Source organism: Papio anubis, chromosome 17 (assembly GCF_008728515.1).
Source record: "Papio anubis isolate 15944 chromosome 17, Panubis1.0, whole genome shotgun sequence".
Taxonomy (NCBI): domain Eukaryota; kingdom Metazoa; phylum Chordata; class Mammalia; order Primates; family Cercopithecidae; genus Papio; species Papio anubis.
Genome location: NC_044992.1, coordinates 37,620,673 through 37,637,376, shown reverse-complemented (window position 1 = coordinate 37,637,376; position 16,704 = coordinate 37,620,673). Strand labels below are relative to the sequence as shown.

The 16,704-nt window shown below is 38.1% G+C and overlaps 1 protein-coding gene across 4 annotated transcripts in view; it reads left to right on the top strand.

The window, feature by feature from the left end:
• The window catches only part of STXBP4 (syntaxin binding protein 4), a 194,643-nt gene that overhangs the window by 37,090 nt on the left and 140,849 nt on the right, over positions 1-16,704 (top strand). For all 4 annotated transcript variants that reach the window (XM_021929068.2, XM_021929067.2, XM_021929065.2 and 1 more), the window contains one exon: positions 1,738-1,829. In XM_021929068.2, coding sequence (XP_021784760.2) covers positions 1,738-1,829 — 92 coding nt within the window. The remainder of the gene's footprint in view (positions 1-1,737; positions 1,830-16,704) is intronic.

Sequence of the window (16,704 nt, the reverse complement as noted above, 5' to 3'; positions counted from 1 at the left end):
GAAAAATAAAGTTATCTGCTGGTTGGTCTTCCATATCATTCCACTCCATGCTGATCTTTATACTACACTTTAGGTTTGGCATAGAATTTCTCTTAGGAGAGGAAAAAAATTACATGTATGTATATAAAAAAATTATATGTATATATACACACACATATACATATATGTGTGTATATGTATATGTGTGTATATGTGTGTGTATATATATGCATACCCACATATGTATGTGAATATATGTGTATGTATGTGTGTATATATATACACACTATGTATATATTATTTTTAATTTCATAGCCAACAATTAGGTATGATTACAAAGGAGATTCACTTACTTTTATCAGAATTGTAAAAATTCTATTTAATACTAAAATCAGTCTTTTTCAAAGTTTAATTCCATTTGAAGCTAAAAGTCAGCATCCATTTTTTTATGATCTTGACACCTATAAGCTATATTAAAGATTTTACATAGAATGTTAAGGATGTGTTAAAGGTTTAGAGGAAGACTATTTATTTTCATATGCACTTCTTATATTCTTAAGAGAATGCAAATCATTTTGTACTTAGAGACAGATGCTCTGAGAAATTTTAAAAAATTAAAACACTGCATAAAGATGTGACATTTTCCAAAGATTTTTCTTCTTCCTCTTGTTTCTATGTAGAACTAGTAAAATATCATTTAAAAGTGTATTTAGAATAGTGGCAATTTAGATAGTAAGATCAACATGAATTACAGGAATTTGTTTTACAAACTTTGGCATATTAAAACATACAGTATTTCAAGTTCTGGTCTTTTGTAGCATCTTTTTTATTCGTGCAATAAGGACAAAGGCTCGTTTAAATAATCAGGGTATATTGAGAAGATGTAGGAAAATGGATAAGAAGTGTATGACTTTTAGCTCTTGAAAATTCATTTATGCTACTTGAAATGTAACCTGTCTTTAAAATAAGAGATAAGATTTTTAGCTCAAAGTACAGAATCTATATAATGCTTTATGTGCAAACTTGAAATGACTTGCATTTATGTTTTTTTTCCAGAGTACTTCCAGAATTCACATCACAAAACACTTTTACCACTTGAAAAAATATCAACATCTTTGAACAAAAAGACTTTTTATCTTTTTAAGGCATTGTGGTGATGTAGTAGTGGTGGGATGTATGTTTGTCTTTTAAGTTAATATATCTTTGGGACTTCACAATGCATAATTGGCTACTCTTGTATCTTAGGACTTAAGTGAAGACAGCTTATATAAAAAATTTAGACTTAAAAAAATTATGAAAACTGGCCGGGTGCGGTGGCTCACTCCTGTAATCCCGGCAGTTTGCGAGGCCGAGGAAGGCAGATCACCTGAGGTCAGGAGTTTGAGACCTGCCTGGCCAACATAATGAAACCCTGTCTCTAACTAAAAATACAAAAACTAGCCAGGCGTGGTGGCATGCACCTGTAGTCCCAGCTACTCGGGAGGCTGAGGCAGGAGAATCGCTTGAACCCGGGAGGCGGACATTGAGCCAAGATCACGCCACTGCACTCCAGCCTGGGTGACAGAGTGAGACTCCGTCTCAAAAGAAAAAAGAAAAGAAAAGGAAAAAAAAAGAAAAAGTTACGAAAACAAAACTAAAAGCTGCCAACTGATTAGCTAGAATTATTTTTGAACAGCAGGAACTCAGAACGTATCCTGTCAAATGAAAATTTCTATTCCAATTAAGTTCCCAATTAATGTGCACCCTGTTGTCTCTTAGATGTTGCTTCTGCCTGGACTGAAAATTATGGACTACAAGAAAAGATCTCCCTAAATCCCTCTGTTCGCTTTAAGGCAGAGAAACTGGAAATGGTAAATCCTTTAAATTTTCATTTTTCTTCCGTAAGACAAAAACAGGAAAGAAGTACTCTCCTTCTTTGAGAGGATAAAGTACTGGAGTCATTAGTTTCTTGAAGTTACTTATTTACAATTAAATGAATGGCAGTTTGGATTTAAATTATTTAATTCACATTTGAATTTGGTAGTTCATGTTGGTTCACTAGTACAAAATAGAAATAAAATCTTTCATAATTAAATTGGCATTTGGATCAAACAGTTTTCTCCTCTGAGAATAAGACAAATATGATTTTTACAGTCTAGAATGTATGCAAAGATGTAACAAATTATGGCAAAGTAGATGAGGCTTCACAGATAATGGCAATAAATGCAATCAAGTAATAGTCCATTATTCAATTTTTTTAAGTAAAGAGAAACAAAATTTTAAAGAACAAAATAGTCAGATGTCCACTAAATAGAAAGATGGTGGCAATATACTAAAGCACTAAAAAATAGTCCTGGGGAAAGTGGAACATTGAGACTCTGATGTAAAAGAAACTTAAGATAATTAAAAAAGAAAAAGTAAAGGCAGAAAAGCACTCAGAAGCATTTCTTATCAGGTTACCAGGGATCTGAAGGGAAAAATAAGCCACTTTTTTTTTTTTTTTTTTTTTTTTTTTTTTTTAAGATGGATATACTGCTGAAAGGAAGGTATATAAACTCTACCTTCCTGTCAGTTTTTGAGGATAAAGCATTTTTACATTTTAGGAAGAGTATTAAAATGCATAGCTAAAATAAAGTACACCGTCTGTTTATTCCTATATCCATACCTTTGCTTGGTCCTATGATAGTCCTTTCTCATTGCCAATTTAAATCTTATCTAAATTCTAACTCACACAGGGGAGAAAAGATTTCTCACCCATCGGTAGATTCATGGCCCAGACACCTATAACAAAAGACAGATTAACAATAAAATAGCATGCAGATTTATTTAATGTATGTTTTACATGACATGAGAACCTTCAGAAATGAAAACCCAAAGAAACAGGGAAAACTGTATTTTTATGAACAGTCATACAAAAGTGTAGTTGGAGCACAAAAGGGTGTAATCTAATGGTAATAAACTGGGGGGAGCATAGCAAGGCCTGTTGTTCAGATTCTTAACATCTCCGTGTCTTCAGAGTTGAAGATACTTCCTTTCCTCTGGGTATAGGGAGGACCTCTCTGGAATGAGGGTCTTTTAATCTGCTTTTAGGGGAGAATCAGCTGGGTTTTATGGCCCACTTCAGGGGAGAAAAGGTGAGAGAAGGTAAGAAAGACCTTCCTGCTTCTGCCATTTTCTTAAACACCAAAGTGCCGTACTTTGAGGCAGGATGTCCTGGATTTTGTCATTCAATTCCATCTCCTTCATTCAGACTTTGCTAACTCTTATAGTTCAGACCAACATTACCTTCTTTTGCACATTAATAGCACTTACCTTCACTTTTTGGTGCCCTGTAATCTTTTCAATATCTTGTTTTATCAATGAAATTATAAGTGTCTTCACCACAGACCCTGTAGTACCTATTAGTGTTTAAATAGCTGGTTTGTGCTCCATAAAATTTTCCAGTTAATTAGATACTTGAGATGTTTCCTTTATACTTTCAAAATCCTGAGTATCTTTTGTAACATGTGTTTCTGTTTGTGGCTAAAATGTAAGTTCTGGCTAACACTTGGTCTGCAATCAGTTAATAGTAACATTTTCAAAAATAGAGTGTTTGAAGTTTAAAAGCATGACTGTTACATATCTAAAAATGAATAATTATTCAATGATATTGATTTAGTATACATTTCTGAACATCCAAGATGTTCATTCTTCTGGATAAGGAGAAATTTATCCAGCTAATTGCTCTACCTGACAGACTTTGTTATTTTACTTAAATTTTTCTAGCACATGATATTATTTTTAATCTGATTAATATTCTTAGAGGTATGAAAATCAAAATTTGTATTGATTCTGAGAAATATGAGTTGCTTGGCCATTAAATCTGAATTCCAGTTTTGGTTCCACTTTAAGCCTAAACAAATTATTTTTGTGGAAAAGTAAAATGCCAGTTTTACATCAAAGAAACCCACATTTGTTATAAATTCTGCCTCTGCTCTTAATCAAGATAGACTTGTTAATTTTACTTAGTAGAGCATTCTTTTTTTTCAGAATCTGAAATTATATTTATCTTAATAACTTTTTTCCTAAAATCTACATTAGCGTCTATCCACCCAAATTATTTCTTGAGCTACTCTTCTTGTTTTGCATAGTTACATATTAATGTCATAATATCAGTATCACCTCAGCTTGAAATAGGTCCTTCTCTTGGTTGCTACTTTGTAGACAGATTCAACTTTATTGTTCATTACTTTTTAACATATTCCTATTCAGTAATAAATATGGCCAATATGATCAGGTATTTAAAATAAAATAAATTAGTATATATTTTTCATCTTCTATAAACATTACATGTGGCAGCTCGAAAACGTGTTTTAATAAAATTTCACAAGGAAAGGATGTTTGCTAATTATGAATTTATTAAGTAATTAGCCTACCTGGTACAATTTTTAAGGAAAGCAGAGAGGTTAGAATTTGATTAAGGAAATTACCTGTCAAGACAATGTCATATATATATACACACACACACACATACATGACAAACATGTATGTTCAGACATATGTATATATACATGTGGCATTGTCATGAAGTCTTTTATATTTTATTGGTTTAAGTAGAGAAATTTATAACACTGAACTAGTTATTTAATTCCTTGTCCATAAAATGGATTTACATTTGTCTCTTTCTATGAATACTCTGAGAATGATTTAATATACAGATATTTTAATGTTATTTCAGCATAGTTATTTGTAGTGATATATTGTATCAAAGTATGAATAGGATATGTCTCATTTGATCCTAATATTAAACTTAAAAATATGCATTATAAACTTAGCAAATAGGGATACAATTTATTGCTTGGCTTGAAATCCAAATATCATACCTCTGCATTATCCGTATATTTATACCTATGGAAGATGCTTTGGGATATGGATGCCATTTCACTGGTATTTACTTTTACCTCTTGCCATTTCTGTAACATTTCAAGAAAACTGTAGAGAGCAATGACATACCCAATGTTAATGAAATGTTCTTTGTATTAGGCTGAAAGTGTGTGACTAATATTGTAACAAAGTAATTTTTAAAATTCATCATTCAGACATCAGAAAAACTTCAGTACATTTATTTGTCTAATTAACAAACTTTTATTTTTGCTTCAGGTTAAAAGATGACCTTAGTCATTTAATAAATTATTGGAACCAACTTATTTTACTTTTTTCCCCATACATACTGTGCTTACATATGAGACCTACTTTTTGATAAAACATGTTACTTCCAACTTAAATGTAAGAGCTTACCTAACATGACATGTGGTATTCATCTAGTGTGAACTTTCAACAAAACTCATTTATTACTAAGCTTAGCTCTAGATCAGTGTACACTGTAGTTAATTGCATTATGTAATTTTATTATTACTTATGTAAGAATTACCATATATTGAGCACCTTCTGTGACAGACTATTTGCATTATTTTTATAAAATTTTTTTATTTCTTTATATTAAAACATTCATCCTGTACAAGAATGTATTATACACATACAGTTTAAAGAATAATAAAGCAAACACATATTTACCCATCACCCAACTTAAGAATCAGAACCTTTGACGTTGCTAATGTATTTCTTCTTGATCATATGTACCTGTCCCCAAAAGAGGGGAAATTTTGAGTTTGTCATTTCTGTATTTTTTTAAAATTTTCACTTATTTTAAATATTGTGGGATCAAAGAGTTTCTTTTCTTTTCTTTTTCTTCCCGATTTAATAGAGTGAAAACAGAGCTCCCATAGAAAGGGAGGGGACCCAAAGAGGATAGCCGTTGGCAGCTTGAATGCCTGGGCTTATATCCCGATCATTGTCCCTCCCGCTGTACTCTCAGACGACAGATGATTGGCTATTTCTTTACCTCCTGTTTTTGCCTAATTAGCATTTTACTGAGCTTTCTTTACTACCTGATTGGTCGGGTGTGAGCTAAGTTGCAAGCCCTGTTTTAAAGGTGAATGCGGTCACCTTCCCAGCTAGAATTAGGGATTCTTAGTCGGCCTAGGAAATCCAGCTATTCCTGTCCCTCAGTCCCCGCTCTCAACAGGAAAACCCAAGTGCTGTTGGGGAGGTTGGCTGACGACCGCTCTAACTGCTTCCTGCTGAATTGGGGTGTAGTAGGGGTTGTGCAGTTGAGATTTCCTCGGGAGGGTTGCCTTCGATGTCATTAACATCGGAGCATGGGCTAGCAGGCCTGTCCAGGGGTCCGTGGTAGATCTTAGTCATGGACTGCATCAGGGGCTCCATTTGAAGAACCATTTGTAGTTTTACAGCTTCGATTCTGGAAGAGACAAACTTAACAAGAAGGTTAAAGATACAGGGATTGAAATGTATAACCTGCAGTGCAGGGGATTATTTCTTTGGAACACTTCACAGTGTGCCATTGGTTAGCTGCAGGTGAAAGTATTTTTCCTTCTTCGGTGGCTAGCCACCCTGAGGGGAGGAAACTGTGTCCTCGTGAGGTTCCCCATTCTATTTCTTCTTCTGAGTACTGGAGCTTGGTTTCCCAGAGGGGATGACCCCATACTAGGGGTCCTTCTATAAGCATTTCTAATGGAGGATCCTGCCTTGTGGCTCTTTTTGCTTCAATATCTGTTTGGCTGTTCCCTTTTATTTCTCTTTCCTTTCTGATGACCCCAGCTGTGTAAGACTGCCACCTCTTTAGGTTTCTGTATAGCCAATAATAATCTCCTGATGGCTTCCTGATGTTTGATAGGTGTTCCCTCAGAAGTTAGGAATTCCCTTTCTCTCCATATTGCCTCATGGGCATGGAGGAGTAGGTAAGCATACTTAGAGTCTGTATATATATTTACCCTTTTTCTTTCTCCTAATTCTAGTGCCTGAGTGAGGGCTATTAGTTCTGCCAGCTGAGCACTAGTCCCTGGAGTGAGAGGGTTACTTTCAAGTATTCTATTATCACTGACCACTGCATACCCCGCTTTTTGAAGTCCTTTTTCTACAAAGGAACTTGCATCAGTATACAAGTTGAGGTCGGGATCAGTCAAGGGAACCTCTAGAAGGTCCCCTCGAGTGGCGTAGGTTTGAGCAATTGTTTTTTGATAGTTATTCTATCTTTTCTTCATTGTCTGGAAGAAATGTGGCTGGGTTAAGAGTTGCACAAGTGCTCAGTCGCAGCACTGGCCTTTCAAGTAATAGAGCCTGATATTTAAGTGAATGGTTGTCTGACAGCCACAAGTCTCCTTTAGCAGTGAGTATGCTGTTCACATCATGAGATGTCCACACAGTAAGATCTCTTCCCTGTATTATTTTAACTGCTTCAGATACTAAGACTGCTACTGCCACCCCTTCCCGTAAACAATGAGGCCAACCCTTTGCCACTACATCAATTTCATTACTCAGGTATGCCACGGGTTGCAAGCTCATCCCTTGGACCTGTTTAAGGACTCCTAGAGCTATTTGTTTTTTTCTGTGACATATAAAGAAAAGTCTTGCCCTGTTGGCAAACTTAACACCGGGGCTTGGGTTAAGGCCTTCTTTTGGGTCTGGAAAGCCACTTCTGCTTCAGGTGTCCATCTTACTAAATGGGTATTGGCTTTCTGAGTTTCCTTAATTACTGAATATAATGGCCTTGCTATTTCACCGTACCTGGGAATCCATATTCAGCAGAAGCCTGTTATGCCAAGAAACCCTCTTAGTTGCTTTAGGGTTTTGAGATGAGGATAAGGCGGTATAGGGAAATTTAAGAGCGCTTGGGTGGCTTGATGGCACACGGTTTCTGAACAGACGGCTAAAAGTAAATCATCCATATATGGAAGGATAAGCATGTCCAGGTGTGAGAACTGGCTCAAGTCTTGGGCTAATGCCTGGCCAAATAGATGGAGGCTATCCCTGAACCCTCGGGATAAAACAGTACAGGTGAGTGGAGACATTGGGTTCGAAGGATCTTCAAAGGGAAACAAGAATTGAGAGTCAGGATGTATAGGAATGCAGAAAAATGCATCTTTAAGGTCCAGGACTGTAAATCACTCTGCTTCCTCTGGTATTTGGGAAAGCAGAGTATAAGGGTTAGGTACAGCTGGGTATAGAGGGACAATGGCCTCATTGATAATCCTGAGATCTTGCACTAACTTCCACTGTCCGTTGGGTTTCTGTACTCCTAAAATCGGAGTATTACAGGGGCTATTGCATGGTTTTACTAGACCTTGGGCTTTTAGGTCCTTAACAGTTTCTTTTGAATCTTTGTTGCGCCTTGGGTCTAAGGGGATACTGCCTTTGGGGTATAGGAGGCGGAATCCTTTAGTTTAATTTGAACAGGATGGGCATTCTTTGCTCATCCATATTGTCCTTCTGTTGCCCAGACTTCAGGATTCATTCCTTCCTCAAGCAGGGGACCACAAACGGGTGTTCCTTTTCCTATGTTCAAGTGTACAGTGGCCCCTGCTTTTGCTAGAATGTCTCTCCCTAACAAGGGAGTGGGGCTTTCAGGCATAATTGGAAAAGCATGTGAAAAGAGTAAAGCTCCCCAGTCACAACTTAGTGGCTGGGAGAAGTATCTAGTGACTGGCTGTCCTAGGACCCCTCGGATAGCGACAGATCTGGAGGACAGTTGTCCAGGACAGGAGAGTAAGACTGAGAAGGCCGCACCAGTGTCCAGGAAGCAGTTAACCTCCTGGCCCTCAATAGTCAAGCATACCCGGGGCTCTGTGAGGGTGATGGCATGGGCTGGCACTTGCCCCAGGCACCCTCAGTCCTGCTGCTGGATTATCTAGTTAGTGGCTTCTGACTCAGAGGACCTTTGTCCCCTGAGACAATTGGCCTTCCAGTGATTCCCTTGACATAAGGACCATGGACAGGGGGGCAGCTTATTTCTAGTTGTACAATCTTTTTTAAAGTGTCCTTGTAGACCGCACTGGAAGCAAGCCCTATTAGGCATTCAATCTGCCCAGGTTTTCCCTTTTCCAGAGCCTCCAAAGTCTGCTTGCCTGAGGGCCATGACTGAAGTGGTGGCCTTTTTTTTTTTTATCCAGTTTGTCCCATTTCGCGTGCTCCTCCTGATCTTTAATGTAAAAAACCCAAGTTGCCAAGTTCAATAGGGTTTCTAAGTTTTGCTCCGGGCCTAAGGCGGACTTTTGAAGTTTTTTCTAATGTCTGCAGCTGACTGAGTGATAAACTTATCCTGTAAGATTAGTTGGCCTTCAGTAGAGTCAGGTGACAGGGAGGTATGCTTCCTCAATGCCTCCCTTAGTCTCTCCAGAAAGGTGGTAGGATTTTCTTCCTTTCCCTGTGTTATAGTGGACATCACTGAATAATTCATAGGCTTCTTCCTAGTTTTCCTTAGTCCTTCTAGCACGCAAGTTAGCAAATATCTGCGGCACCAATCTCCATGTTCTGATTCTGTGTCGCAATGAGGATCTACGCTGGGAACTGCCTGCTGGCCTGTGGGGAATCGTTCTCTTTCCTCTGTTGTCATCCTATCATTGACCTGACTGAGATACCAGAGACCGCCAAACTCTCGGGCTGCAGTTATGGCGGCACTTCTCTCATTTGGGGTTAATGTCTGATTTGGCAGTAACATTATATGTCTCCATGTTAGATCAAAGGATTGCCCTAACCCTTGTAAAACATCAATATAGCCATCAGGGTTATCTGAGAATTTACCTAGGTCTATTTTAATTTGCTTCAAGTCTGAGAGAGAAAAAGGTACATGCACTCTGGCTGGGCCAAATTCTCCTCCTCCCACTGCTTGGAGGGGGCATAATCAGGGAATACTGGCACTCTTGGGTTCATTGTTTACCCCTTTGTCTATCTCCTTTTGGACTGTTTGGGTTGAAGGGGGTTCCTTATTAGTTGAGGAAGGAGTTGGGGGGACGCTGGGGTAGGGAGGTAGACTCTGAGGGCTTCCTGTAGGGCATAAATCACACTTTTTACATAATTGTGAGTTGTCTCTTAATGAAAAGAAAGTTTGTACATATGGCACTTGACTCCATTTGCCTTCTTTTCTACAAAAGAGGTCTAGCTGTAAGATGGTGTTATAATTTATACTTCTCTCAGGCAGCCAGGTTTCTCGTCCTTGAAGAAGATATCGTGGCCAGGCTGTACTGCAGAAGAATATAAGTCGTTTCTTTCTTAGTGTCTGAGGGTCAGATTGGTCCCAGTTCTTCAGAATACATCTTAGGGGCATTTTTGCCTTGAGGGGAACATTTCCTATCTGAAAAAAGAACATAGGGATGCCAGCACCCCTAGTCATTTTCCGATGAGCATTAGTCCTAGAGCGTCCTCTATGATCCTAATGCTTATTCCTTTCCAGGGTGCATCACCACCCATGGGCCTCTGCTTATCGAATTAGTTACGCCCACCAATGTAGCAGTCCTGCACCTGTTTTCCCGCCTTCCTTGACCACAAAGAAAGGGGTCTGGGCTGCTGGATTCTAGTCCTTTACCAGCATGCCCAACATTGCCTTTGTGCTCGAGGGCGAGTCCTAGAGCTGGACTGGGTTCCTGAGTATTTCATAACAACCCAGCTGCGCCATCAAGATGCATTACCATAAACAATTCTTATGCAAATTTGTTTCAGAGAGGGTGTAGGTAACCTTTGGAGTCAGGATTGAGATAGTCTTTTTGATTCTATAAGTACTTTAAGGCTTGGCTGAGGGCAAACAGCTTGTAAGTTTGAGGAGACCAATTATTAGGCTATTTTTCTAACTCTGCTTCCACAAGAGTCTCCCTATCAATTACTGAATGCTCATTGTGGTTTTTTCCTCAATCACCCCGGAGGAACCATCTGTCATCCTGAAGGGAGTTCCTCCTAGGTCTGGTTGGACCTTCGTATGGTAATTAAGATTTAAATCCCCTGTAAGGAAATCTGCTGGGTTAAGGGAATTATCAGTGGTTAGTGTTAAATTACCTTTTTCTAACAGAATAGCCCTATACTTTAAGATTTTTGAGTTAGTAAGCTACCTTTTTGCTTTTTGGACTTAGAATAATTCTGAACTGGTGAGGTGTGCTCACAATGAGGTTTCCTCTAAAAGTTACTTTTCTACTTTCTTCTGTTAGCAAAGCATTTGCCACTACAGATTGAATGCATTTGGGCCATCTCCGGGTTACTGGGTTAAGGATTTTTGATAGGAAGGCTACGGTTTGTCAGTGGTCTCAGTGTTTTCAGCCTACGCCCTTGTTTACACTGACAACAAGGTAGTATTGGAGTGTTACAGGGTCAGGGAGAAGACCTTCAATTATCAATTATAGGTTTTAAATTTACCCTGGCTTTTAAAGGAATATGGCACACTGTTTTGTTTTTTGTTTTTTGTTTGTTTGTTTTTTACTATTCCTGTCTTTTTCTTTCTCTCTTTGACTCCCTTTTTCTCCTCTCTGCCTGTTTCTCCTCTGCTTCTTTCGCCTCTCTACCTGTCTCGCTCTCTGCCTCTGTCTCTCGCCTCTCTGTCTCTCTGTCTGTCTGTCTCTCTGTCTCTTCTCTTAACCATTTACAAACTTGGGGCCCTGGCAAGGGTGGTGGGGAACAGGTCCCACATAACTGCCCATGTGAAGAGCTGTATGCCTAAATTGGGAGGGACACCAGGGACAAGACTAGCTGCCTAAGGATGCTCACATGTAGAACTTCCTTAGCTCGCTTTGGAGATACAACTTGCTAGAGGAAATGAAAGTCTGAAGCATCAGTACCTAGGAGGCAGGGATCAGAGGAAGTAGATTCAGAGGTAAGGAGAATTTTGGGGCTACACTTTCAAGAAAGTCATGGTCGGGACCCAGAAGATATGGGTCACAAAGAAAGGTAGGGGCACACGCATGGGTGACTGTTGAGTAGAGACTTCTGGCTGCACAGTGATCTCAACCAGCTAACGCCAGGAGTTTGGGACGACAGCTTTCTGCCTCTAGTCAGCCCTCGGCTTCCCCAAGGAAATTGAAAGCGGAAGCTGGTTCTAGGCAGACGAATGCTCCCAACCCAGAAGGGTTGGGGGTTTTTAGAAAGCCCTTCCCCAGACAGTCTCACACCTGAGTCTTAAGTCCGGTGGCCGTGCTAATCATTTTTAACCAGCTGACAGGTGCCCGGTATTTTCCTCCAATTCTAAGGAAGGATAGGACAGAATAGCAAGTGAAAGTGGTCCAATATTACTCACCGCTTTGGAGGTCCCTTCATGGTCTCCAAAATGTTACCAGGTCCTTGCTCCCAGAGCTCCCAAGATGGTGGCAGGCCGCTTCCAAGATGGTGGCAAGCCTCGTGTTCTCTGACCTGGGGTTCTTGGCCTCATGGATTCCAAGGAATGGAATCTTGGGCCATGCAGTGAGTGTTATAGCTCTATTAGAAGCCGTGGGTCACGGAAGAGAACCGTGGATCCCAGTGACCAGTGTTCAACTCGATTAGGACAAACCCGGGCGCTTAGCCATGCAGGAGCAATGGCAAACCTTTAGCCCGATCAGGAGCGGCAGTGGGCACCTTGCTGGATCAGGAGCACAGCGGACACCCTGCCAGATCGGGAGGGATGGAAGTCAGTGGTGTGTCTGCAATGGCAGCAAGCAGCAGTGGTGGATGGCGAGCAAAAGCTCAGCTTGAACCGTAACAAACATGGACCAAAGGAGTGCAGTTGTAAGATTTAATAGAGTGAAAACAGAGCTCCCATACAAAGGGAGGGTACCCAAAGAGGGTAACCCGAGTTTATTTTCAGTTTATGTGAGGTGTTGTTAAAATTTTTGCTCTGTGTTTTCAGCTCCTACAAAAATGTTTGGCTCATAGTATATGCTGAAAAAATAATTCTTGGATTACTTAATTGTTTTCTAAAGTAGTTTTCTCAATTGTCATTCCTACTAGTCTTATGTAAGAGTTCTCATTGCTTCATATACTTTAAATTTATTCTAATTATAAAATAGTTTGATGTATTTCTACCATCTTATTTTTTAAATTTCTTTTTGTTCTCTTTTTTATCACTTCTTTTATTCCCCTTTTTATTGTATTCTTTTGGTTTGATTATGTTTGATTATTTGATTAATTGCTTTTGCATTTTACTTTTTACCTCCAACTTGTTTGAAAATTATGTCTTCTCTTGCTATTCTTTTAGTGATTTCCTTAAGATTTTAACATGCACATTTAACTTAAAAGTCTAAAGTTAATCAGAATTCCTTTGTACATACAAAGCCCTACAATACATTAATTCTGATCACCCTCTTCTCAATTTATGTATCTATAATTGTCCAATATTTTGGTTTTGGCCTATCTCTGTGTAGTCTTACAAATTATGAATTATTAATATCTTTGTTTAGTTTTATAAATTAGGAATTATTATAATCTTGTAGTCAATGATAGTTTAGATTTGCACATGTTTACCATATTCTTTATTCATTGGTCTATTTTGCATTTCTGACATTCTGGGGGGTCATTTTCCCTTTTCTCTAACCCCTTTAAATGTTCTTTTCATATAGGTTGAGAGAAAACTCTCATTTTTAAATTTTTCTGAAAATATTTTGCCCTCATTTTTGAAAAAGAATTTTATTAGGTATATAATTCTAGGGTCACAGTTATTGTCTCTAAGATTTCTGAAGCTCTTATTTTTATTTTTTCTGGTTTCTGTTGTTGCTATTTTGAGAATTCAACTGTCGCTCTGTCTTTGTTTTGTAATGATCTGTCTTTTCACTATTTCTGCTTTTGAAAATATTACCTGTTATTGATGTTCTGTATTTTCACCTTGGTGTATCCAGGTGTTGATTTCTCTTATGTTAGCCTATTTAGGATTTTTCAGGCTTCATAAATCTGCAGATTTATATCTTTTTTAGGTTCTACAAAATTCTCAGCTAGCATCACTTTGAATATTGCCTCTCTTTAATTCTCTTTATTATCTGTTACCCAGTTCAATTACATATTTATAGACAGACTCGCTCATCTTCCATGTCTTTCAAGCTTCTCCTTCATATTTTGCATCTTCTTATCTATCTATGCTGCATTTTCAACTCTTTCTCCTATACATTGTTTCTCTGCTTCACTCTCTTCAACCGTCTGCTATTTCACATATTCATTGAGTTTCTAATTTGTTATTGTCTACCTAGTATTGTTATAATATATTGTTCCTCTTATTCTTGATTCACCTTTTTAACTTAAATATGTTAAACATATTCTATGTCTAACTATACAGTAGCTGCAGTCTTTGGTTGTCACATCTGTTGTTTGTTTGTATGTATGTTTACTTTTGCTTATGATGTCATAATCCCTCATATGTTGTGATTTTTTTTTAAATTATACTTTCGGCCTGGCGCCATGGCTCATGCCTGTAAGTAATCTCAGCACTTTGGGAGGCCGAGGCAGGTGGATCACCTGAGGACAGGAGTTCGAGACTAGGCTGGCCAACATGGTGAAGCACCGTCTCTACTAAAAATACAAAAATTACACAGGCATGGTGGCATTGGCCTGTAATCCCAGCTACTTGGAAGGCTGAGGCAGGAGAATCTCTTGAACCCAGGAGGCAGGGGTTGCAGTGAGCCGAGATCATGCCATTGCACTCCAGTTTGGGCGACAAGAGTGAAACTCCATCTCAAGAAATAAAAATTTAAAAAATTTAAAAATAAAATTATACTTTAATGAAAAAATGGAATTTTATCTTTGTGAATTTTGAAGCTACTATATGAAACCTTTGGAAAAGATTTACATATGTATGTTTCTTAGACATCAGGAACTACTGGAACTAAATTCCCAGATTGTGATTTTTCAGGCTATAAAACTATTGTACCTATTGTTATAGTTATACACTCTCAGGAAAAATATTTTTTCTTCCACCCAGACCTAAGGAAGACATATTCTGTAATGTCTGTAGGACTTTGTTCTTAGTTTACCATTTTACTGAAAGTGTTCACTATGAGGTTCCAGCATTGTTTGGGTGATTTAATCCTGCCTCCCTGTATTAGGCCTTAGATGCTTTCCTCCTGCTTGCAGGTTTTAGGCCATCAAGAATTAGGAGATTCTTGGGGTGGGCATGGTAGCACATGCCTGTAAATTCAGTGCTTTGGGAGGCCAAGGCAAGAGGATCGCTTGAAGCTAGGAGTTTGAGACCAGCCTGGGCAGCAAAATGAGATTCCATGTCTCAAAAAATTTGTTAAAAATTAGCCAGTCGTGGTGGTACACACCTGTAGTCCCAGCCACTTGGAGACTGAGGGAGGAAGGTCCTTTGAGTCTAGGAGGTCCAGGCTGCAGTGAGCCATGATCATGCCACTTCATTCCAGTAAGAGTGAGACCCTGTCTCTGAAAATAATCATAATCATAATTTTTTATAAAAAAGAATTAGCATCCATTGTCTTTATGCTCACTTACCTCTGTGTGTTCTTGTGTCTTCATAAATTTTGGTATCACTCTCTCTCCTAAGCCAATCCAAGCATTTAAGGTGTTTGTGGATGTTATTGTTTATTGTTATCTAGTAATTTTTAAAAACTTTTCTGGCAGGATTCCCCCAGGATCTTTTCTGTATTATCAGAAATACATTGTAACTCTCACATAAATTATAAAATATTACTATTTTTTTAAGAAAAAAATGAGGATTTCTTAAAAATGTATCAAACAAAAATGACTCAAGAATAATTTCACAATATGTATCAAAATTGGAATTTTGCCTATGCTTTTCAGGCAGTAATTCCTCATTTAAGAAATTTTCCTAAGTAAATAATAGACAGGGGCACAAAGATGTATGTGGAAGGCCGTTCACAGTGGCACTGTTTATATTAGTGAAAAATTCATGGCAATCAATAGGAGCTTGATCTAATAACACATGGTATATTGAAGAGTTATGTTCATTGACATGGAATGCTTTTTTTTTCAGTTCTGGAGTGCCTTTTTAAAATAGATTTGTTCATCAATAAAATTCTGAAAGCTTTATATACCAAAATATCAATAGTGGTTATTGCTTGCTAGTGAACTTTTAGATGTAGTTCACTTCTTTCTAGATTGTTTTAATTTCTCTAATCATGAAAACATAAAATATGCAGTATAGGGCATATATACATTGTTATTTTTTTGATTCTATCCTATTGGTTTCCTTCATTCTCATGGCAAGTCAGAAGAGGTTGTAGGTGAATCCAGTTCAGCCATCTTAGATTATCAAAGATTACAAGGTTATTTTTACTCAACAAATATTTATTGTTTACTTCCTCTGGTTGAGGCATTATAGTGTTTTGGCACTGTAAAATTGGTGGTAAACAAGACAAAAAGTTATTTCCTGGTCTTTATAATTCATTGTGGTGGAGGAGGTAGAAAATTCAAAAAGCCAGTGAATAACAAGAGTACATATCAAATAATAAGAGTGACAGAGTGACTGGTAGATTATTTCAGATTGGTAGTCACAGAAGAGATCTCTGAGAAGGTGAAATTTAAACTGAGACATGAAGTGTGAGAATTATGGTGCTAGGGAAAAACATCTGAGATATAAGAGAACAGTTAATGAAAAAGTGCTAAGACAGAATGGAGCCTGGACTTTTTTTAAGAAAAACAGAAATGTGTTCCTGTCATAATGTGATCAAGGGAAAGAGTGGTACTAACGACCTAAGTCAGGGAGATAATCAGATCATTTCTTTGTAGGCCTAGGTGAGGTCTTTGGATTTTAATCTGAGTTCAGTAAAAAGCCATTGAGGCATTTTTATTTTATTTTATTTTATTTTTTTGAGACGGAGTCTTGCTCTGTCGCCCAGGCTGGAGTGCAGTGGCTGCATCTCAGCTCACTGCAAGCTCTGCCTCCCAGGTTCACACCATTCTCCTGCATTGAGGCATTTTTAATAGGAAAGTGAC